The 25,389-nt window shown below is 37.8% G+C and overlaps 1 protein-coding gene across 12 annotated transcripts in view; it reads right to left on the reverse strand.

Annotated features, from left to right (window-relative positions):
• The window catches only part of LOC100677985 (polyphosphoinositide phosphatase), a 489,206-nt gene that overhangs the window by 237,065 nt on the left and 226,752 nt on the right, over positions 1-25,389 (reverse strand). For all 12 annotated transcript variants that reach the window (XR_004345259.1, XR_004345258.1, XM_031927127.2 and 9 more), the window contains 2 exons: positions 14,726-14,972; positions 14,446-14,641 (listed from right to left, as the gene is read on the reverse strand). Coding sequence is in view for 10 of the 12 variants with exons in the window: in XM_031927127.2 (XP_031782987.1) it covers positions 14,446-14,641; positions 14,726-14,972 (443 nt within the window). In the remaining 2 variants the exon portion in view is untranslated. The remainder of the gene's footprint in view (positions 1-14,445; positions 14,642-14,725; positions 14,973-25,389) is intronic.

The following is a 25,389-nucleotide window of genomic DNA, read 5'->3' on the forward strand; positions in this document are numbered from 1 at the left end:
AGGAACATAAAATCACGAATTATCGACCTATCTCTCTCATATCCAATGTTGCAAACATTTTTGAGCGAATTATATATAATTCATGATTTTGTAGAACAGAGCAATAGAATCTAGAAGCAACAATTTGGTTTCTTGAGTAAGATTGGTACGAAAGATGCTTTAAAGTACATAACTAATGCACTATATAATAATGTTGATAAGAGTAAGCTTACGATTATAACTTTCCTTGACCTGGCGAAAGCTTTCAATACTGTTGACCATAGCATACTACTGCAAAACTTTATTGCATTGGAATTAGGGGCCAAGCGTTGGATCTCCTTCCCAGCTATTTGAGCGACAGATACCAAGTAGTTAAAATAGACGGTATTCAAAGCGATAGCTCTGTGGTTAACACAGGCATTCCACAAGGAACGATCTTGGAACCGCTACTTTTTATACTGTACATAAATGATGTCTCGAAGGAGATCCCCCCCCCCCCAAAGCTATGAATTAGCAATAAATATAGCTATAAGAAAGCAATAAATATTTATAATGAGCTTCCTAATCAACTAAAAGTATTAAATATAGAAAAATTCTCTCAAAAGAGAAAAATTATAGAATGGATAAAATCCAATTGTTGAAAAAATATTTTTATATATTAAAAATAAGAATAGTAATAAATAAAAAAATTGTATCTTGTTGTTAAAAACATTCATAGCTCCTCAGGGAAGCATTTTTCACTATAGACATAAATATACTTTTTTTTGTAAAATTTCCTCACCTTTTCAATAAAAATACCGCTAAAGTCATATATATATATATATATATATATATATATATATATATATATATATATATATATATATATGCGTGTGTGTGTGTGTGTGTGTGTTATACCTACCCTATAAGTCATTTAAACGTTAATATTGGTGAAAGTAAGATTTCGATCCGGACTACGACCACCAAAAAATTCATGGAGATACCTTTTTATAGTGCAAAAATTCCTGCATGGGTCCCAGAATGGCAAAGACCCTGTATCTTTAGCTAAAAATGAAGATATATATGAATTTGTGCTAAAATGAATAAATTCATATTTAAAGCCTGTGGCAAAGCTTATGAATTGCTTAGAGCATTCCTTAAAAAATCACAAAGGTAGCAAACATCAAAATAAAGAAAGTCACCGTAGGACCATATTATTTTGTTTATTGGTGAACAACTAAAATTTTCTTTCCATGCATTAGAACGTCATAAAAACACCATAAATACAATGAAACAGCCATGGCAAGTTACGTTGTGAGTATCTTGAGAGTTGTTCCCAATTGATCATTATATAACTTAACTTCAAGTTAAGTAAGCCCTTTATTGACAAAAAAAATTGTTGCTTCATTATGATTAAATATAATAAACTTGACTTTAGTTGATTAGTCTAAGTTCTTTTTTATCTGTTATTTCGTTGCAGGATATATCAAGCTCGCCTAACCTTTTACTTTTTCAAAAGTTAATTTTATATTTATATACATTTTATTCTATAATTTTATATTAATATATAGATACTTAGATACTTACACAAACTATTATTATTATTATTATTTTTTTTTTTTTATTTTTTTATAGGAGCCTGTGAATCCTTGTGGCGGACTGACTGGTGTTCCCTTGCGAGAACTCCAAGTGTGGGACTCGGAGGCGGTGGCCACCCCTACCCACTAACACATATCTCCCTGTACGCCCGACACCAGCCCGGTACGGTTTATCACATTACTTCGAACTGGGCCCATGTCCTTTGCGCTTCCTCTGCATATTCATTCCTTACTTCCAGTCATTCATAGCTACGCTTATATTTATATTCTCCCACTCTCGCTCTCGCTCAATTATCCAAACATCCATCCTCTTTCTTACCTGGCAAGATGCTACCAACGTATGTCGCAATGCTTCTCCACGTGTCTTCGCTGGTTATCATCAGTTTCATCACGTTATCTGGTGTAATAGTCGTGTCTAGTAATGTCTTGAGTCTCTGTCGCTGCTCGGTCCAACGGTTGCACCTGAACAATGTGTGCTCCGCGTCGTCCCAAGCCTGTCCGCAGTACGTACATTCCGGTGTGATCACTCTGTTCATTCGGTATAGATACCTTCGGAAGTACCCATGTCTCGACAGAAATTGGGTGAGGTAGAAGTCCACCTCACCGTGTTCCTGTCTTTCCAGGGTCCGACCTCCGGTATCAGTCTGTGCGTCCAACGACTTTGTCCGTTTGTCGTCCATCTCGTCTGCCATTCTTCCAACGTCGCAGCGTCTACCCTCCCAACGTTCGAACTCCGTACGTATAAGCGTTTCCGCTCACGCGCGAGGTCTACCGGGATTACGCCCGCTATTACGAAAATCGCGTTTTCGGATACGGTACGGTAGGCGCACGCGATTGTTAGTGCCCCGGTTCGTTGAACGCTCGTCATAGCCTTTGTCCGTTTTTTTACCTGTAACGCATCCGCCCATACCTCCGCTCCGTAGAGCATGATCGAATGTGTGACGCTCATAAGAAGTCGCCGTATACTCGGTCTTGGTCCTCTCGTGTTGGCCATGAGCCTACTCAAGGCTTTCGTCGTCTCTGCTGCTTTAGCCGTAGCGTTGCGTATGTGTGCCTAGAAAGTCAGTTTCGTATCTAGAGTCACCCGCAGATACTTTATTTCGTTTCTGGTAATCGTATGTTCCGTCCCCACATTCATAGGTATAATTATGTCTATACGTTTCCTTGTTAGTAGCAGTAGCTCAGTCTTTTGTAGCGCCAGTTAGAGTCCGTGATCCGTCATCCATGTGCTTACGCGTCTCATCACCTGATTCAGTTTTAGCTACGCCCGGTGAGTGTTCCGCGCAGTAATTACAGCCGCAACGTCGTCCGCGTATGCAATGAGGCACGTGTCGTCCGGCATATCTAGTCTTAACAGTCCGTCGTACAGTATATTCCAGAAGTCAGGTCCCAGAATTGAGCCCTGTGCTACTCCTGCTGTCAACTTTTTCCGTCGGGTACCGTCCGATGTCACATACGTGACTTACCTACATGCCCCTTTCGGCCGCATTTCTAGCAGCAGTCTCGTCTGTCCAGTCCTTTGCAGTCAACCCTCACGTGTCCATAGCCAAGGCACCTGTAGCACCTCGGAACGCGAAGCCTGAGTCTGATCCGGCCTTCGAGCATATACTACTGGAGGTAGCAACCTTATGGCCGGACGCGTGACTAGGTAAAGAGAGAGATAGCTGCTATTGCAGTACATGCTATCTCTCTCTCGCTGAATCTGATTGGTTACTCGACGCGTCCTTCCAACTGTGACTTCTGCTTGATAAAACCTGCGAAAGATGTAATCACGATTTGTCAAGTTCTTGAAAAAAATTTTAGATTATACTACAAATCGACCAAAGGTATTTTTAAAAATTTGTGCTGTGATGCAACATACCAAATACCGACAAATTTATTACCTATAAATCACACCGACGATCCGAAATTGCATAGATCTCACAAGGAAAGGTACCCAACCCGAACTCACCGATTTTGATGATTTTCATATATGTTGTAGAACATAAAAAAATAAGAGACACGTATTTTTTTTTATCGGCTAATTTTCACTTTTAAGGGGTAAAAACCTCCCCTAAAGTTAACCCCCAAAAAGCGTTTTTTTTAAATATCTCGGCTTAAAATTAATATTTTTCAATGAAACAAATTGGAGGTTATTTCTTACAAAAAGAGCAAGTATTTCATGGTGATTTTAAGAGTAAGGGTAGCATCCCCTATTTTTTAGGGGTTGAAAACATATATTTTTTGGCATAATTTTATAATAAAAATGTTTACACCGACTAAACAAAATTGGAAAAAATGTTTAAACATCCTTAATAACAAAATTTAGTTGACGTCTTTCGGTGTTTTCATAAATATTATCCCTAAGGGGGTAAACCACCCCTAACACAAAATAACTGTAAATATGTAATTCAATACATAATATTTCGTAGAAAGTTTGTATATAGAGGTTTTCGAGGTCGCTGATTACAAATCTGTATCAGATTTTGAAAATTCAAAATGGCGGAACCAATGTGGTGGACGAAAATGTCGAAAAAAAATTTTAACTTTCATAAAAACTTGTTATAAATGTGTGATCTTTGTAGCCTGTACATGTGAACTAAAGAGCCTTAAACCCTAAACCCCTAAAGAACAAATAGGCTAAAGGGTTGTGCTTTTTAACCAAACCACCTCAAATTCCTAAATTTGTAAACAAGAAAATTCTGTGTGTGAAGCAGTTTTATAATTTCCGTAGAAATTGTTATCAGAATGTTATTGAAATTCCTTTATTGTAAATTCAACTTATATTGTATTTTTGTTTATAATATTAGAGTATAATAATAATCTACAATCTTTTATCTTTTGCCATAGTGCATTTTTTGTATTGAGCATAAAATATATTATTTTACGATGTTTTTACAATAATGGTAGTCCTCATAAAAGTGTTTAAAGCACAATGCTTTTTTGCACCAACCACATCGTACAATTGCAATGTTTGTGCACCCTTCTATTTCACAATGTGTTGCACAAGACTTTCCAAAACTGAAATCTATAGGATTATCAAATTTATCTGGTTTTTCATTGACGTAACCGCTTTTATACCAGGAATATTTAAACAAATCTATATATCTCGGTGAAGACAGTTGGTTGTGAACCAATGATTGAAGTTTAATTATATTATTTCTCACATGTAAATTCATATCATGATCCATTAACATTACATTATCAGAAAATGTTCGGACAAAGTTTTTCCAAATACGGAATCCATAGACATCAAGTGGTTGTATTTTTCCTGTGGTTCCAGTTGAAATTTTTTGTATGTTAATAATTTTATTTTGAAACTATTCGGTGTGCTTGCTTAAATTTGAGTAACCAATGTTTAGAAGCTTTGAATCTAATATCATCAAAACCAATTTCTTTTTAAGCTTGTAAGGCCCATCGAATTATATCTTCATCATGGATAATTGAACCACTGTCGAGAGCTGCTTGAAAATTATCCAGGGTATACTGACAAATTTGTGCTACTTTTTCTCTATACGTGCCACCTTTATTAATTGAATGAGCCCAACGACGTAGCTGACTAATAGATGATACTTTTTTGAATCTGTTTTGCACTGTTTTGAGACTTAAATTTTGCTTCGTTTTGCTACTTCTCCAAAATTCTACAGCTCTTTTTTTGTATTCAAAATCTAGTTCTTCATTATCTGCTGTACATTGATTTGTTGGTGCTATATCCGGATCAGGAAAATGATGTTGCACTTCATCTTCAATTATTTCCGCATTATGGTCTTTATACTCTTCTTGAAAATCCAAAGAGTCATCAGTAATCATTTCTACATCGTTGAAATCATGTGTTGCATCTATTAAAATTTCTTTTATTTTTTCGGCCAACTCTGTTTCGTGATAATTCGTGACACTATCTGGTATGTTTAACGCTTGAAAGTATGCTAATAATAAGTTTAGAACGTTTAACGGATTAATTTTCATTTTTCAATCTAAAATGAAAACAAGCGGTAAAATTTATACAAGCTGTGTTTTTGCATGTAAGGCACGACTGCTACATTTCTACCAGAATAAAACGAGTGAATGTAAATTGAATCAAATCATTAATTTATGCATTGGAGAAGAATTCTCGTTCCACTTTGTGATGTTCGGAAAACTCTATTTTTGGTTTTATTCAACTTTTATTCACTTTGAAATTGAATAATGTAAATCTATATAAAATCACTAAAGAAAATTTTCTACAACTGTATGATACCACTGACAAACAAAAAGACGTACTATTCGTACTTTCCGGCATCGAACTAGAATACCCACAAAACTCACTCACTGCCTAAAAAATAACACAGGCAGCTGAGGTAAATACTCGATGAAAACAATCTAAAAAAAGAACATAGTGATTCGCACATATTGTCAACAACTTTTATGAGTGAAAGACATTTATCTGTGGAATTATCATTGAATGTACGATAACATTCATTAAACTAATGAATGCATATAAAATTCCCTTTCAATAACAACGTGTTCTTTAATTGCAAATGAAGTTCGAGTATTAATATTCTTTTATGTATTTTTACCAATAACAAAAATTATCATAGTAATATAATAATAATAATAATAAGAAGAAGAATAAGCATAATTGCAATAGCAATAATAACAGTAATACTGATAATAGCAATGATAATGAAAAATAATAATAATAATTAGAATAATATTTATTATTAAATTTAGATTTTTTGATAAATTCATTAAATCGTAGCAAATAGTATTATTATGGAATTCCAGACTGTAAATATTTTACTATAGATACAATAATCATTACTTCGAGAATTCATCTAAAAAACTTTCGGCTTACGAAATAATTGTAACAATGAAAAACTCCCAAGTTTGACAACATTAAATTTTATTACAAAATGCAAAATAGTTTGATAAACTAATTTTATTAACCTATGTTTTTTCATTTGCAAAAAAGTGTGGACTTTTTGAATTTATAAAATTATATAATTATGCAATTTATGAAATACTTTATAATTTATGAAATTACTTTTGAAATTATGCTAATTTATAAAAGCAGAAAAATAAATAATCTTTGATTGAAACAGAAAACGAGACGTTATTTGTTACATACAAAATGATAGAATAAAATATCGGTAATATGTCTATACTCGTGTCTACGGTAAAGCATAGGCCTTCGGCTTGTCTGGAGGTTAGGGGTTTGGAGTCGTTTGGTTAAAAAGCACAACCATTTAGCCTATTTGTTCTTTAGGGGTTTAGGGTTTAAGACTCTTTAGTTCACATGTACAGGCTACAAAGATCACACATTTGTAAACAAGTTTTTTTGAAAGTTAAAATTTTTTTTCGACATTTTCGTCCACCACATTGGTTTCGCCATTTTGTATTTTTAAAATCTGATATCAGATTTGAAAAGAGCGATCTCGAAAACCCCTATATACAAACCTTCTACAAAATATTATGGATTGATGTATACTTATAGTTATTTTGTGTTAGGGGTGGTTTACCCCCCTAAGGGGAAGTATCTATGAAAAAACCTAAAAACTTAATTTGTTTATTATAGATGTTTACAAATTTTTTCCAAATTTTTTAGTCGTTTAAAACTTTTTTATTATATAAAATTTTTTTTCGATATTTCCGTCCGCCATATTGGTTCCGCCATTTTGAATTTTCAAAATCTGATACAGATTTGTAATCAGCGACCTCGAAAACCTCTATATACAAACTTTCTACGAAATATTATGTATTGAATTACATATTTACAGTTATTTTGTGTTAGGGGTGGTTTACCCCCTTAGGGATAATATTTATGAAAACACCGAAAGACGTCAACTAAATTTTGTTATTAAGGATGTTTAAACATTTTTTCCAATTTTGTTTAGTCGGTGTAAACATTTTTATTATAAAATTATGCCAAAAAATATATGTTTTCAACCCCTAAAAAATAGGGGATGCTACCCTTACTCTTCAAATCACCATGAAATACTTGCTCTTTTTGTAAGAAATAACCTCCAATTTGTTTCATTGAAAAATATTAATTTTAAGCCGAGATATTTAAAAAAAACGCTTTTTGGGGGTTAACTTTAGGGGAGGTTTTTACCCCTTAAAAGTGAAAATTAGCCGATAAAAAAAAATACGTGTCTCTTATTTTTTTATGTTCTACAACATATATGAAAATCATCAAAATCGGTGAGTTCGGGTTGGGTACCTTTCCTTGTCAGTTGATCAAATACATTATCATAAAGTATTATCATATAAGAATAAATCATTATGAGCGTCAAAAAAGACGCGCTGCCAAAAAAATTAGACGAACGTTTACAAAACTAATATTATTTAAGAATCAATAAATATATATATACATATATATTACCAGTTTAGTTATGATAATAAAGATTATAGTTTTTTGTCGAAATCAGTTATATGTATTTTATTTCAATTGTCCAACCTTGAAATAAAAAAATAAAAAAACAACATGTATTAAAAAAAAATAATTAAATAAAAAAAATTTGAGTCACCGGATTTTAACCCTAGGCAAAATGTTAGAAGGACAGCGCCTTAGCCACCATAGCCATGGATTAGGACATTACGACAGAGTTTAAAAGTCACATATAATCATCACCCCCCTGTGGGGGCTTGAATTTTGGTTTGGTTTGATTTGTTGGATCGAGTTTAGTTTTTTGAGTTTCAATTTATAAATTTAAGATTTTACACGTTCAAAAATATCCCGAGTAGGATGGTTTGCCCAATTCGCTACGTCCCCGCTTCTTTGTGATTTGAAAACCCACGTGACAAGAAATAGCCAATCAGATTCAGTGAGAGAGAGATAGCATGTACTGCAGTAGCAGCTATCTCTCTCTTCACCTAGTCACGCGTCTGGGCTGAAGGTGGCTACCTCCAGTAGTATATGCTCGAAGGATCCGGCAATTAATCCACCCGATATTAATTCGGCCTTTCGTAAGTAAATCCGTTGCCTCCTTCGCGTCAAACACACAGACAGCTAAGGCTTGTCCGCGGTTATTCGCGTCAAAGACGTAGACATTTCCTGTCCTGTGCTGTTGTGATGCAGTCCAAGTCCATGAATTCCGGTGTCACCTTGGAAGTCACGTCCTTAACTGTGGCAGTCTGTCCCAGTACGTTTTGTATCGTCTGCTGAAAAAACTTTCGCTCCTGTTCTTTGTCAAGCTGTAGCAATACAGAACCGTATTTGGTCTTACGAATAGCTCGTACGTCCACTTTACTGTCCGTCAAATTCACTCTCTGTCGTATAGAAAGTAGAACGTCCGCGTACGTCTTGCCCTCTGCTGGCTTAATCAAAATCGCGCTTCGCCTGGGTTTCAGGTCTTTGTCTTGTTTGCTTTATCAGCATTTGTCTTGTTTGCTTCATCAGCATTTGTCTCTGTTTCCGTGGCCGTTTTTCGTTTCTTTCGTTTCGTGACGGTTGCCCACGTATCCTTTGCCGGCAACCGGTCCCGTGAGAGTCTGTCGCAGTTGCTTCATACGTTGAAGTTCATGCATCCCAACCTCAACAGCTTCATAGATCTCACACATTCCATCCGTAATTACGCGACTGACACTATTTTGGACGTTTGTCTTCGCCTTCATCTTCACCAGGTTGCTGCGCATTATGAGTAGTTGGTCTTCCAACTTCCTCTCTGCAGCCTCCTAGTTTTGTGGCGACCCTCCGATTATATCGCCCGTTCCTTCACGATTGTGTGTCGCGGTGTCATTTATAGTAGCCAGGCTACCTACCAGGTTCTTACTTCCACCTCCGATGACCGCATCTCCATCTGCAAGCACGCCACACCCCTCCATCCTCAAATTGTTCCGTTCGGTTGCCTCATCCATGCTGAAATCAAACTTCGTTCTGGTATGTGTCCGACCCCCTGGATCCCCCCGTCTATGGAGGCAGCTGACATGGCCCCAACACATGCCTGCAGGCGATGCCAGACTGGGTACATCATACCAGGATATAGAACCCACTGCCGCACTAGCCCACCTCCGCTCTTTCGAGCTTCCCACCCCCGAATAAAAGTGTTCTGCTCTCTGAAGAGTTTACAGCAGGCGTCACACGACAGCAGGCACTCGCCAAGTCGATTGATCGGTGCTGGCTAGGCAGTCGACCTCCCGTCTTGCCGTCAGCGGGAGCCAAAGGTGGCTCGAGTCACTTCGGCACGCAGCCTAAGATCGTCTCCCCACTCAGGATCTCCTTTTGGCAGCTCACGGGTCGCACCGCACGGCCAACACGGCGCACAGTGGGAGAAAATGGACAAAATTCGAGCCACGCGTCATTTTTAATCGCAGAGCTATGATTTTATTTTAAACTCTTTAAAAAAGCATCAAGTTTAAGCTACAGGTGCGGAAATTATTGTATCACTTTCCCCTAAACCCATGCGACCCCTAGAAGCCACCCCTACCAAACCACAAGCAGTCTAACTGATCTATCCTAGGGAACAGCGAGTTAAATCGCTTTATTTTTTCTCAAAATAATTAAGCCATACACCAGAAGCCAGCTAATCACCTAAATAGCTATCCCTAACCTGCTTAACTCCTAGAAACCACCCCTACCAAACCATAAGCAGGCTAACTAGCATAACCCTGGGAACAGCGTGTTAAATCGCTTTATTTTTTCACAAAATAATTAAGCTACAAAGCTACGCTTGCTCTGAAGAGCTTCACCAAGGGGCCCACCAGTTCCTCCAACCCCACTTGTAGGAAAGCCGGGTAGATTCCATAGATCCCCGACACCTTGAAGGGTTGAAAGTTCCTTATGGCCCACTTGACCTTTTCCGGTGTGACGACTTTCGCCGCCAGATCCCATGCCACCCTCTGCTGCCTGTTCCTACCCGAGCTCTCATCTCCCATCTCGTGGGGGAGCCGAAAGTCCGGAAAGTTGGCTTCCAGAAGTAGTTTCAGGTAGTCCTCTTCCAAAGTTGTGTATTCTCCGTGGGCAGTCTGATAGCTTCCAGCCGTACCTCAGGATTTTTCGCGAGTATCCGGAGGAGTCTGGCCACGTCAGGATATCTCTCGATACCCTCGCAGTAGTCTCTCCATCCTTTGATTCTCACCGCGTTGATGCGATTTTTATATAGCTTCTGGGCTTCTCTGTGAATCCGCCAGTCTATACGGTTGCGAGTGTTCTTGGCCCTGTTAAGGGTCCTCCTTGTTTCCCGTCGCAGATCCTCTAGCTCCCGGTTCCACCATGAGGTACTCCGTGTTCCCTTTGGGATGGTCCAGGGACAGCTTCTCTGGAAGGAGATGTCGACTATCTCACCTAGCTCAAATGCCCAGTGATCAAGCTCATCCGTTGTCCTATAGCTTGGTTTGAAGGATTGAAGCTCGTTTCTAAGGTTTTCCCTAAAGAACGCCCAGTCAGTTTTCCTGGGATTTCTTTATGCTACGCAATGCCATAGACAGAATAAGTTAATTATTTTTTCTAAACAATTTTATAGGCTCTCATAATTTAATATGTTTGTGAACGTTTATGTACTTAAGTTCAAATCTGAGGTAATAGTGAATCGAATGATGATAACGAACTTTATTTATTTATCAATGTTTCGGACACTAAGAGTTTCATATGCTAAAATAGACCTCTTTTGCTTTAGTGAATTTGAGCATTCTAGATAGAAGAAAATCGCTAATAATTCTTTGGCACGTAGCTTCCTCCAACTGAATTTACAGTTCCAATACATAAAATGCTATTCAAATATACAATATTATCTTGAAACTGTAGGAATATGTTCCCGAAGAGTTCCAAGGATCTCATGAATTATTTCAGAATTTTTTCATAAATATTCTTCGAGTTACAGAAGGTCAAATCGTAGGTGATCTAAGCATTTTTTGCATTCTTAAAAGGTGAAAGGTAAATATCAACTAAAACAGAATGGCTTTCATCAAAATGGCTTCACATTTCCACAGCAAGTAGATATTATCTATTTTCTATTATCATAATTTTTTCAAAACTTTTGACTATTTAGTTTTAAAAAAAAGCAAAAATATTTTTTCGAAAATCGAAAAATAGATATAAAATGACGATGAAATGGTCATACACTAGTTAGAATCTTGAAGTAAAATGTACCCAAATTCAAAATCAGTAAACATATATGCATGTGCAATTTTATCACATTCGTTCGCGTGGTTCCAGAATTATGACGGTATACGTACGCACACACAAAGGTCATCGTAGACTTGTACAATGCATATCTAGAAGAGGAAACATTCCCCACCAACTGGAAGAAACAGCGACTCGTGCTTCCACCAAAAGGAAAGAAGCCACCCCAGGATTCCTCATCATACAGACAGCTTTGCATGTTGGACACCCCAGGTAAGATCCTTTAATGCATAATCTGCGTCAGAATGGATCATTTAATAGAAGGAAAAGGTGGATTAGTTGAACACCAATATGGCTTTAGGAAGAATCGTTCAACCCTAGGCGCAGTTAGCCTAGTGATCGACACTTCGCAAACAGCGATAGAGGGGAAAAGATGGAAGGGAGGAAAAAAGAAGTTCTTGACCATAGTTACATTGGATGTAAAAAATGCATTCAATTCGGCTAAATGGAGTGAAATACACGAAGCACTCCAGAAACAAGATGTGCCCTTATATATAAGAAGAATGATGTCCGACTATTTGAAGAGCAGAATCCTATTATATGACGCGGAGGACGGTACCAAGCCCTATAAAGTTACAGGAAGCGTACCCCAAGGGTCAGTGCTTGGCCCACTGACGTGGAACATCATGTACGATGGGGTACTAAGCCTACAATTACCTGAAGGAGCAACAGTTGTGGGCTTTGCTGACGACATGGCAGTAGTGGTAGTAGCGAAACATAAAGAAGAGGTGACAGAAATAGCGGAAGAGGCAACCCGTATAATACAAGAATGGCTAACGGAGACGGGTCTGGAACTAGCCAGCCACAAAACGGAAGTTATTCTTATCTCTAGTAAGAAGAAGATGGAGGAAATTAAACTGACGGTAGATGGACATGAGATGCACGATGCAAAACTAACTTTCAAACAACATCTGCTTTATCACGAGTGATGCCAAATGTAGGAGGCCCAACTCAGAAGCGAAGGTTACTCTTAGCCAGTGTAACCACATCAATTATGCTATATGGAGCCCCAATATGGGCAGATGCAATGCGGGTAAAATCCTATGGCCGAATGCTAACCACTGTGCACAGTATCGGATAATGCGGTGTGCATTATTGCTGGTATGCCGCCGATTGACCTATTGGCGATGGAAAGTAAGGAAGTATTTCAAACTAGAAGAAGAACAAGTGAAATAACTCAGAAGGAGATCTGGGATGCAGCAAGAAAGAAGACAATAACCGAATAGCAAACAATATGGTATTTAGTGACAAAGGGTGATATACACATCGCCTTATACCAAAAATAGAGGATTGGACTGGAAGAGAGCATGGGGAGGTCAACTACTACCTCACACAGTTTTTATCGGGGCACGGATGCTTCCGGGCTTATCTGCACCGATTTAAATTAGACGACAGACCGAACTGCCCAGCTTGTTTGGACGTTAACGAAGATGCGGAGCATGTTCTCTGTGACTATTCGCGATACCAAATGGAGCGAGAAGAACTCGAGTGTTATCTCCAGACTCGAGTGTTATCTCCAGACCAGAGTGACACCTGAGTAAATGATGACAACTATGTTGACGTCGGAGGATGGTTGGAATTCAGTAAACAACTACTTAAGGATTATCCTCAGAAGGTTAGAAATGACGAAAAGAAAAAAAGGCAAAGACAAGGCGAAACAGTGGAATGAAAATGTAGCTAGACGAAGGTCACTGATCCGTGTCGGGGTTGAGGCTGTCCAGAGGATAGCCGGACGATGCCGCACGAAGCAGACGACTGGATGATGCGGAAAGAAGCAGATGCCCGGACAACGCAGAAAGAAGAAAGAAGAAAGAAAGGGCGTAAAAGCCTTTGCCCCCTCGCGAAGCACTAGTCGACGGTCGTACCGCAGGGAACAAGGGCACAGAAGATGGAGCTAGCTGCGCCTTTACCCAGGGTCGATAAAGGCAAAGAGGGCGTTCCTTGGTACGGTTGTGTGTTTTTCATCTAGCCGTAAAAAGGATGGGTTTAGTCGGTGTGAATCCGAGACACGGCTGACAAATTGACAATGCAGATAATGCTATTTCGACAACCCCATAAACAAAGTTTTACACCTAGACATCTAAAACCACGGAGCGCACCACCTATTCCTCGTCATCGGCCACTCTGTACACCTAGACACCGCGTTCAAATGATTTTTATACCTAGACACCAATAACCACGGTGCGAACTACCTGGACGTCGTCATCGGCCACCCTGTACCCCTAGACGCTGTAGATATTATCGTTTTCTATTATCATGATTTTTTTTCAAAACGTTCGACCATTTAGTTTCAAAGATATGAATTTGAAAAAAAAACACCTTTTTTATCATAAAAATTGAATGAAACGGTCAACTGGAAAAGCTTGCGGGAAAAAGTAGGTAATTTTATGCTCTTTTAGATACACTATTGTTAAATACATTGCCTAAATCATTTTATCAAAAAAAAAAGGAAAAATCTTTTTTCAAAAATTGAAAAATGGCTATAATATGGCCATATGATAGTCAGAATCATCAAAAACAAAATTTTCCCAAATTCAGAATCAGAAAACATATATGCATGTCAAATTTTATTACGATCGGTCGCATGGTTCTATAATCCTAACGGTATACGCACACACACACACATATCCATTTGCACGGACATTTTCTAAAAAAGCATGATCGTACTCTAAACACCATCAAATGCGTTTCTACGAAGTTTTAGCGAAACTGAAAATTTTAGTATTATAAAGCTTCCTCTAGGAGGAAGCAATATTAACAGTCAACCTGGCTTATATATTATATTTAAAAACATATTATTTTAATATTTACCAGCAGTTTCTACATACGGATCAGATAAATCTATTGTAATGGTTGGTTTTGGAACCATTTTACTAACATCTTGACTCCAATGAGCTGGTACGGAGCCACGTAACTGTACAAAAGAACTGAAATGACCATTATTTAATGAACTGACCCCGGAATCATGCACAATTTGTTCTGTTTCTACTTCATTAGCTACATCACCCTATTAAAGAAATTTTGACATGACTTTAAAGGCACAGATAAATTAAAATTAAAATACTTGTTTTATTTAAAAAATGTAACCTACATTGAAATTTGCCCCGCGTTTGAGAAATCTTGTACCTGCATATTTGTTACTCCGTCTAGCTATGATAGTTATATACATTGATCTTCCAAAGACGCTTACGTTCGATTGTCCTATAAATCCATGTATTATATATAATAACCAATCGCGATGCAAGTTCTTCTCGACTGGGTCTAACAAATGTGAATTCCAAACAAAACGTCTGTGAGGATTACTTCGAATTCCATAATCGATGGTTTTTTCACTGTATCTGAAAAAAAAGATTCTTATTTTATGCGATGTATTGTTGAAATATTTTTTTATGAAAGTATTCACAAAATCTCATGTCAAATGGGAAAAACACCTGTCTGCAGGAGTTATGTGTACAATTAAGTGCGCATAATTTGTACATATATTTAAATGCAAAACTATTATTTCTCTCTTTCATTACTGCGAACAAATAGGCTTAGTAGGTGAAAGCCATCCATCACTTCTGTGTAAAAGCATTACCCGATCTTATATTTCTTCATGAAAGGCATGTTTGGTGGGGAAATTTTGTAGCTATACACCTTGCCAATGAACAATAAAAGTTAGCAGTCTACCTCTAAGTGAGCATCGGGCCTGCTACTCTATGATAACCGTTCTCAAAGAATTTCCATATTTTAGAGATCAGCTGCTTGCCTCTGCAACCGGCGCTCCCCGCCGCAGCATTGGATTTCGCTAACCCTTAATTTACTTACCCATAGAATTAATGAATAATATAAATTACTGTTCCGCATTCGCCTAGGTTTGTGCCTGTGAAATAAGGGAAAACTCAAAATCACAATAGAGAAAAATTACGAAAAAAACACCAGAAAACGGCAAGTGTATTAACTTTTTCAGTTAATTTAGAAAAATTACAAATACCCGCACCAAAAATTTGATTCTCACCTTCTTGGGAAAACGTACATAAGCGTGCGCCTTAATCAACAGATCCACAGACGCTTTGTACAAAGTGAAACGGAATAAAAATTTGATATGTTATGGTTTATTATCTTAGGATCAAAAGTCCCCATAGGCCCAAGTCCTGGAACTTCACCGTTTATAAAAAAATAATAATTTAATGCACCGATTTTGGTGAAGGTTAGAGAGGCAAAACGTGCAACTTCAGACCATCGTCAGGCGCAACAGGTTATTGTTGTTGTTTGTCTAACCCTTTTAATGTGGATTATTTTCCTTCGGCAAAAAGAGTATTCGTGTACAGTCTCTTGGAGTGATCAAGCACTAATTTGTTAATTAAGCATTGTCTACCTATTTGACTAATAAAAAAAAATTTTGAAATTAATTGTTTTTACTGATATGGCTAGGTAATTAGCATACAAAGTAACGTAGTAGAATCCGAATTCTTTTATTTTTTCGATAACTCCAATATTTACAGTGTTATTGGAACTTTTTCAATTTTACCTATTTTACAAAAATTTAGTTTTTGACCTAGAGCAATGATTTTTTAATTGTACGCGTATTTTTGCAGACTCTATCGAGTGGCATTGAAGACAAATTAAATTTCCAGAATTCGCGATTTTCTTTTTTGGCTGTATTCCGTAGGATATCGGATAACACAGTCAAGCGTTGCGCTCTCTTTATTATTGTTTTTTCTTTCGTCATAATTCTCACTCTGCAATTTAATGCACACAGAGATACTTTTGTCCGTATTCAACACGTGCACGGGCTGTCAGCGTTTTAATTTTTTTAAAGTAAATAATTGAACGAATGCCTCTCTACTCATTATTCTAAGAAATCCTTGCATTAAACTTTCTTTTCTTTAGCTTTCGTGTCGCCTGTAAATACGAGGACTCGTCGGTATCGTTCTAAGAAACCTTTGCAAAATAAATTGTGAAAAATATATGTACACCTGACTGCAAGTAAGCAGCATGAGTCTAAAATAAATTGTCTTCTATCAGCAGTATCAGCGAAAAACAGAGCGTGGGATTTGCACTGCATCCCCACCGTTTATTTTGCACCGAGAGAGTATTTAAAGAGCTCCGCTCGATTATCTTGCCAGTTTCCTTTAGATAGTCAAAACATCTTTTTTACAGAATGATTCAAACAAGTGTGACACATTTAGTAAAAGTTTTGTGTGAAGCATTGAATACTGCGAAAGTTCTAGATCCGTACATTCGTACGATATGTATTCGTGGTAGGTTTTCGCATGCACTAGGATTTTTTTTTAACCGTAGGATTTTGGGCGATCGCCACGTTTGGGAAAACGCTAGAGAGTGGGGAAAATAATCACTTACAATGGTTATAGTTTATTGCATATTGTATTTTGCCCAGCCCTTCCCTACAACGCGGTGGCTGTAGTGTCTCCCGCGCACAATTTAGCCACGCAGGGCTTACGCTCGTACGCTCACACACGAGCCGCGCAGCAGACAGTAAGTCTCAGGCCCAGGTCCAGTCCGCTGACGGCTCTCTCTCTCTCTCTCTCTCTCTCTCTCTCTCTCTCTCTTGCTCATGCGACTCTCGGGACTCCGCCTTACTTTTACTTCGCGTATAAACATTAATTGTGACAGTTAAATTTTAAATATATGTATTGATATATGCATTAATATCATTTACATTAGCTTGGATTGCGTGGTTACACAGATTGTAAGATTTTATAAAAACACGCATACACACAGGCGCGCGCGCGCACACACATAAATGAAATAGCAAATAAATATAAGATTTCTAACCTAAAAGTACAAATAAATTGAAATGACCGTGAAAGGTATAATTGCCTTTTTACGTCCGAAATTAAGGCACAAAAAAATCATTTTTGTCAGTTTTTTATGTTTAGTTTCAGAGATATAAATTGAAAGAAAAAATCACTTTTTTCATTTTATCTGCCTAACAAAGCGGTTAATCTCGAGGACCAAACAAGGAAAAGTAGGTATTTTTATTCTCTTTCAAATGCATTATAGCTGAATTGTTTGTAACGATGGGATGATTGAAAAAAACGCAAAATAGTGTTTTTAAAAAATCAAAAAATGACTGGAAAAAAAATAGTTGAGAAAATAAAAAATTACTCTTCTTATCGAATTCAGAATCCAAAAATAGATATGCATGCCAAATTTTATTGATATTGACGGAATAGTTTCAGAAATATTACGGTGTACATACACACGCACACACACACACACACACACAACACACACATCCATACGGACATTTTCTAAAAATACTTGATTTGAACTTCTAACACACCAAAAAGTATTTTCTAGAAGTTTTGACGGAACCCAAAATTGTACTATTACAAAGCTCTAGGAGGAAGTAAAAAGCTCGATAACTACAAGAACTAGCGGCCGTTCACCAATCAATCTTATTTTGTATCAAAGAAGTGTCAAATAGGTTCTGTATAAGTAATAAGCATGCATGACCAAAACTGGCTAGTTTTTATCAGTTTTCATCGCAAAAAATACGCGAAGGAAACTGGCCATTGCTTAGCGACCAGGCCAGTCTGGACGGTAAAAATGTTACCAGGGATATCCACATTACAATATTATTCATATAAATAGAAGTCGATGATAAACCAAATATATTTTTAACAATAACTTATAATTCTTATCTCTAAAAAAATAAACTTTTAAAAAAGTAAAAGGTTACGCGAGTTTAATGTATTCCGCAAAATTATGATGGTAGCATTTTATACATATTTATTACAAAAATTTCAGGTCACGTAGCATTTTATACATATTTATTACAACAATTTCTATATTTGTCAAAGTTAATTGTGACTTAATAAATGCTGTAGCAAATGTAATAATTGTAACCATAGATTAAAAAGGTAATAAGTTCAATGAAAAATAGTCAAGTTTGAAATATATCAATAATATAAATAATTTAACAATGGAAACTGTAACTTGCTATGCCCGATTCATTTTACTTATGGTGTTGTCTATTAGTAACTTATTTGGACATACTTATTTGTGTACAAAAACTTATAAATTAGTTATTTCGATACAAATATCGCCATAATATGCTGAATTTTCTACCAGGCATAAATAATTTTAATAATCAAAATAATAGGATTCACCGATGTTACCACTTCTAGAGATCAGAGCAGAATGATCACTGGAAACAATTTTCACGCTAGTTATACACATCTTTGCGCATGCGCAGACGTGTATAACTAGCGAGGGTGCTTTTGCAAACCTACACACGCAGTCTATCTCTCTTATGTCTATGGTTAAATCCCGGCTGAAACAGAAATCAATTATGCGTCTTGTTAAAAATATTTCGCCTTTACAAATAGAATTCTTTAAACTAACGCGGTTGACAATTTATAAGAATATCTACGCGATTTCGTTACAAGAATGATTCGGTGTTTGCGGCTACGGTGTTTCGGTACGGTGGCTGTATGACGGATCGGTGGCCGGTTTTGAGGTTAGGAATTCATTCGGTACAGTGGAGTCGTGTGCGCGCGGCTACACCGATCCGAATGTGTCGCGCAACAACGATCTCGACCGCTCTGTGTGCGCACAGTAACGGCCGGGATAGTGCAACGGGGTTTTGAGGTTATCCCTCGGATTTGTGGAGTCGTGTGCGCACGGCTTTACAAATCTTCGTCGCTCGTCTCGTTCCTCTCTTTATCCTTTGTTGGTTAGGATTTTTACGATGGCACTGGCTATCGTCACGTGTGCTCACGTAGATGAGGCTCGATGTCGCTCGGGTGTTCCGGGTTGCCTCGTGTGCTCACGACGGCAATTCGGAGTTTCGGGTTTCGGAGTTTCGGGTTTCGGTTCGTCTACCAAATCGTTACGTGTGCTCACGAGACGACTTCGTCTGCGCAGATCTATCTCTCGCTGTTCCCTGTAGTAACGTGTGCGCACGATGCTACCTGGAGTGGAGCTCGAGTAGAACTGCTTATCGTGCCGCGCGATCCGCCTTAGAAAGGCGCGCGGCGCGAATATGTATGGGTGCGTTCACGGCGCACCGCGTACGCCGCTCGCGCCACCTGGGGCGTCGTCGCTGAGTCGCTCGCCGGCTGCCGCGCTCCGCGCTCGTGCGGCCTCGCCTTTCGTTGCGCGCGCGCTCGCTGTGCATGCCGTGTTTATTGCGGTGGCCTAACATGTGCGAGACTCGTGTCTCGTCACAGACCAAAATCTCAAATCAGTCTATTAAAGTAATAACACAATAAAGATTGCTTGAACTTATTAATCACCTCTTGGCATTCCCAAAAAGAGTACATATCAATACCTTCTGATTTACGATTCAAAAGCTATTTAAAAAATTCAAAAGAATTTTAAGCTTTGGGTCGTGGTTTTCAATTTTGTAAGATAAGAATTTTCTAATAACTTTTGAACTGCAAATCTTTATCCATGTTTTTTTTCGATAAAAATGGTGTATATTTTATATATTTTCAATAGAATTTTTTTCTTCAAATTAGATCAAATAGAAAATTTTTTGGTAAGAAGAATATCTTTTTGTTTTTTTTTTTGCAGAATTTAACCCAGGCTTGTCCCCTTAACCTCGCTCTGTTGTTCTCATTGTTTGTCTAAATTACACATTAGTGTACATATTTAAGCGCTTGTAAATGTACAATTTTATAATACGCACCTTGGAACACCGCGTTTATGTGCGATAAATAAGTGTGTGTAATTATTATTTATGATCTAAAATATTTTTGAGGTTAGGAAAACCAGAACATTTCGACCAATCAGCGTTGCTCCGACATCCCTTTAACGAGTTACGTAAGTTGACTTTCTTGATAGTACTCTAGAACTGCATAAGTCTCAATAAACGAAAACAAAAATACATTCGTATGTTTCAATCTGATGTGCTCTTGAGTTTGGTAAATCAAAAAGATTACATGTTAAGGAGGTTGATCTAATTTTAAAATAACAAGCAGATTTAGGAAAAAAAGTTCATACGCGTAGATATCTTATCGTATATTATATTAAAGGGCTAATTGTTTCCGGCTCTACTGTTTTAAAAGACCCATATTTTACTCGCACCGTGTTAGTTAAGCCAAAACTCACTATCCTGTCTACAGGACATCGGGTCCATCTCCCAGTGTAGATCCGGAGAAGGTTCATCTTTCAGAAACCAGCTCCCCGCCGGTAAGCCGGCGTTCCCTGCCTAGCGCATCGGATCGGCCTACCTATTTTATCGACCTTCCATAAGACACTGTTTCGCATTCGCCCAAGCTTGCGCCTATACGGCAAGGAAAAGCCCGGAATTACGCTGAAGGAAAATTCCGGGGGAAAACCCGCCTCGAAGCAGACGGAGTCCAGGGTACTTTTCGCGTTGAAATACAACTCAGAAAAATTCCAAATGCATTCACCGGGAATCGAACCCACGACCCCTTAAGCAAGCGCGTATCCGCTAGTTAGGACGTGCGCCTTAACCAACTAAGCCACGGACGCTCTATTATCGTACTTCTCAGAAACATAGCTCAACTATAAACCTTAACTCTGAAAAAAGTCAGAGCTCACGTATAAAACATAAAAATTAGAAAGATAAAAAAATACTTTTTTGGCTCAATACTAACGATAGCAATATGTCTATTTTTATCATCAATGATTCATACGCAAGTTCAACCCTTACCAACAATTCCAAATTGCAATTTCCGTCAAAAATGGATTCTGTTTCCATGTATTTAGTACTAGTGTATTTTGATCTTTCGTTGCTTCTCTTCCTTTTAATGTCATCTTCTATTACTAAAAGGGTATTTTTATTTCATATACTTTTATGTTTTTAGTTTTCTTGCGTAACGTATTAAAAGAATATTTTATAAATTCTGTTTTTATTGAATAATGTGAAACTGAAAGTTTTACTATTACAAAGCTTCTTAAAAGAGGAAGCGTATGATTTCTCTTTAAAGAATATTATTTATGACAATTTTAAGCAAGATGCATAAACTAATTATTTATTAAAACATTAAAATGTAAATATCTTAAAACGAAAATATGTTGTTAAATCATTTTGCCTTGCAGGCACAGAAATTTAATTTGGCTTTTGGCTTACCACCTAGGTATAAAATAGTTATTCTAGACAATTTAATTGTTGTATCGGAGTCTCCTGAATCAGATCCATATTTAGTACAGTACCATTCACTACTAATGAAATCATTTTCATCTTTTGGCATAAATGACTGCAATTCAACACCTTCTTTAGTCTTTTTTGCGTCCTCCTAGAGAAAGATTTGTAATAAGAAAATTTTAAGTTTCGTCAAAACTTCTAGAATAGTATATTGTGCAACTAGGGGGGAAAATTGGCCTTTTCTAGCAAGGGTGATGTTTTGAGCGAGAGTGGGAGTCGAGGGCGCCGTAGGCATTTCTAACCTTCTTGATAATAGTCCTTACGTAGTTGTTTACTGCGCACCAGCCATCTTTCGACGCTAGCATAGCTGTCAACATTGACTCAGGGGTCACCCTAGCCTGAAGGTACTGCTCGAGTCCCTCTCGTTCCATTTCGTATCGCGAACAGTTGCAGAAGACATGTTCCGCATCTTCGTTTGCTTCCAAACATACTGGGCAATTTGGATTATCCTCTATCTTGAAGCGGTGTAGGTAGGCTCGAAAGCACCCATGTCCGCTCAAAAACTGCGTAAGGTAGTAATTCACTTTCCCGTGTCGCCTATTGGTCCAGCCAACAATACGTGGTATGAGGCGGTGCGTCCATCGCCCATATCCACTAAAGTCCCATCGTCTTTGCCACTCAGCTAGGGTTTGTTACTTAGCGGATTTCCAAAATTCCTTTTGAGTATTGTCACCACGCCGGTTTTCTTCGTATATATTCTTTCGTTCTGTTGCTAGGAGGTCAATAGGCGGTATACTTGAAATAACGCACACTGCATCTTCTGATACTGTTCGGTAGACAGAAGCGACCCGCAATGCACTTCTCCTATAAACTGTTGGCAGCTTTCGTGCATAGGACTTCACCAACATAGCGTCCGCCCATATTGGGGCACCGTATAACATAATTGATGTAGTTACACTGGCTAGGAGTAACCTTCGGCCCTGTGTTGGCCCACCTACATTTGGCATTAGTCGCGATAGTGCAGCACCGTCTTTAGCGGCCTTATTGCTCGCCCTCTCAAGATGCTGCTTAAACGTTAGTCTGGCGTCTATGGTGATTCCTAGGTACTTAATTCATAGGCTAAGAGTCTATTTCGTGTCCGTCCACTGACAGCGTTATTGTCTCTATTTTCTTTCTACTGAATATAAGAATAGCCTCCGTTTTATGGCTAGCAAGCTCAAGTCCAGTCTGCTTTAGCTAATCGTGGATTATACTTACTACCTCGTTAGTGATTTCCGTCACCTCTACCTTGTGCTTCCAGTTGAAGGGGAAACAGTGTGGTCATAATACGATCCAGCACTCCTGGGCTTTTAGGCGGGGGGATATAACCTCACTTTATCTTCTTTATTACCACTTGGTACGGTCGCCCCTAAGGGTCCAGCTCAATCTTGTCCTGTAGCTCTTTCAGGCACCTTCGTTTATTCTCTAGGATTTTCCTCTTGGGTATCCGTTTAGCATTCTTCATTTTTTTTATTTAGGGCGTCTGCTATTTCTTTACCACGACCAGTCTTGTAGTATTTCTTCTGGTTCGATGACACTCTTTGCGGGCCGCATCGATTTCTTTATCCCACTAGTATACTGGCGGTCGTCTACTGTTGGGAGTTTTCCTTTGCATTGTTGCGTAGCAGGCTCAGGTAATATTTCCCATTACCTGCTCGACCTTATCATTCGCAGATCCAGACAGCTGTATTTCTTCTAGAGCCAGCAGGAATGTCTCCTTATCATAATCCTTCGTTTTCCAGCCGACTCTTTTTGTCGTTGCCCTACCGTTGGATCTCTGTTTTGATATTCTTATCTCCATTATTATCGCTTGGTGGTCACTGTTTGTGTAATGATCGCTCACCATCCACGATCTAACTGAGCCAATCAGGCAGCTGCTGACAAACGTGAGATCTATGATGGACCCTGCGTCTCCTCTTTGAAATGTGTAAGAACATCCCTGGTTGACTAAGACCAAGTTAAGGAGGGCGAATGCTTCCAATAGCGCTTGTCCTCTTTCGTTCGTCCTTTGGCTGCCCCACTCTACTGCCCAGGCGTTCAAATCGCCTGCTATCAGTACCGGTTGTGTGTGTGTGTGGGGGGGGGGGGGGCGTGTGCGCGTGTGTGTGTATAATACATTATAATATGTGAGTGTATAATCCACAAATGCTAAAATCACGTTTTTCTTCTTCAGCCCGAAATGTGTTAGGACCGCTAAGATAGCCGCAAGAAGCGTTACGACCGTGAAGTTGGCCGCATAGCTATATACAGATGGGAATTGCTTTCTCAAGAAAATATAATACTTAATATATTAAGATATTTAGAATTAAGAGGTTGCCGGTGCATACTCTGCGTTCCGGAGCAGTAACAGTAATATGCTTGCCAGGGTAGCCGATGACGAGGTTTAGGTTGTTTTCGGTGTCTTGGTATAAAAATCATTCAAGTACGGTGTCTAGGTGTACAGGGTGACCGATGACGAGGTCTGGGTAGTTCACACCGTGGTTTTGGGTGTCTAGGTGTAGAAATAATTCGAGGGTGGTGTATATCAGAACAATCAGTAATTTCATGTAAGTGATAAAAATGATACAAAAAAGCTGTGGTAGAAAGGTGCTAAAGATGCTTATATTTTATTTTTACGACATCGAATATGAAATACTCAAAAAATTTTACTAAAAAGGATTGAAATCTCTAAAAAAAATTAACTTTTAAAAAAGTAAAAGGTTAGGCAAGTTTGACATATTCCGCAACGAAATTACAGATAGAAAAGAACTGAGATTAATTAAAATCAAGTTTATTATATTTTATTGTAATGAAGCGAGGTACAACCCTCAAGAACATTACTACGTAACTTGTCATGCCCGTTTCATTTTGTTTATTGGTGAACAACTAAAATTTTCTTCAAACTCGCCTAACCTTTTACTTTTTTAAAAGTTAATTTTTTTTAGATAATACTTTTTTTAATATATCATTAATTTCTATAATTCATTTTATTTTTACCTATTGATTTTTAAGGAAAAAATAGATGATCTACATAGAATTAACTGCAGTTCAATCCCTATTGAGCAAGAGTTGCCTGTAATTCAACAATTAGTTGAAACGATTAAAATTGATGACAATAATCCAATAGTGGGAGACACGCAAAATGCTAAGACATCTGATGTATATGACTACAAATTATTTGATTGAGTAAATGAATTATCCTACATTTTATTAAGTTTGATACATTTATTATCTATATATATGTTTCAAAAATATAATGAATCATAAATCTATATAAAGTATATTGTTCTGATATGTACTTTTGTTTCATGAGTTGTATAAAAAAAATCTATTTCGCCAAAAAGTAAATGAAAAGTATTGTATAAAAAATATAACTTATTTTTCCGTACTTCTACAGTTAATAAATTTTCTTATGCGACTCATGATATATGTATATTATAACCATATATTTTATGTATACATTCATAATTTATTTAACAAAGATTAAAATATTATTTGATAGTTGAGGGGATGTCGGAGCTAAAAACACGGTTTTTTACTCCATGAAACTTATCAAATTATGTCAATTTATAATATAGCTTTTTGGTGGAATTTTAAATACTTAATACCCTGTGGCGCATTTGCAAAGTTTTAGCAGCTCCCACATCTTCTCAAGATTATGTTAAAAAGAT

This window comes from Nasonia vitripennis, assembly GCF_009193385.2.
Source record: "Nasonia vitripennis strain AsymCx chromosome 3 unlocalized genomic scaffold, Nvit_psr_1.1 chr3_random0010, whole genome shotgun sequence".
In the NCBI taxonomy this organism is placed as follows: Eukaryota; Metazoa; Arthropoda; class Insecta; order Hymenoptera; family Pteromalidae; genus Nasonia; species Nasonia vitripennis.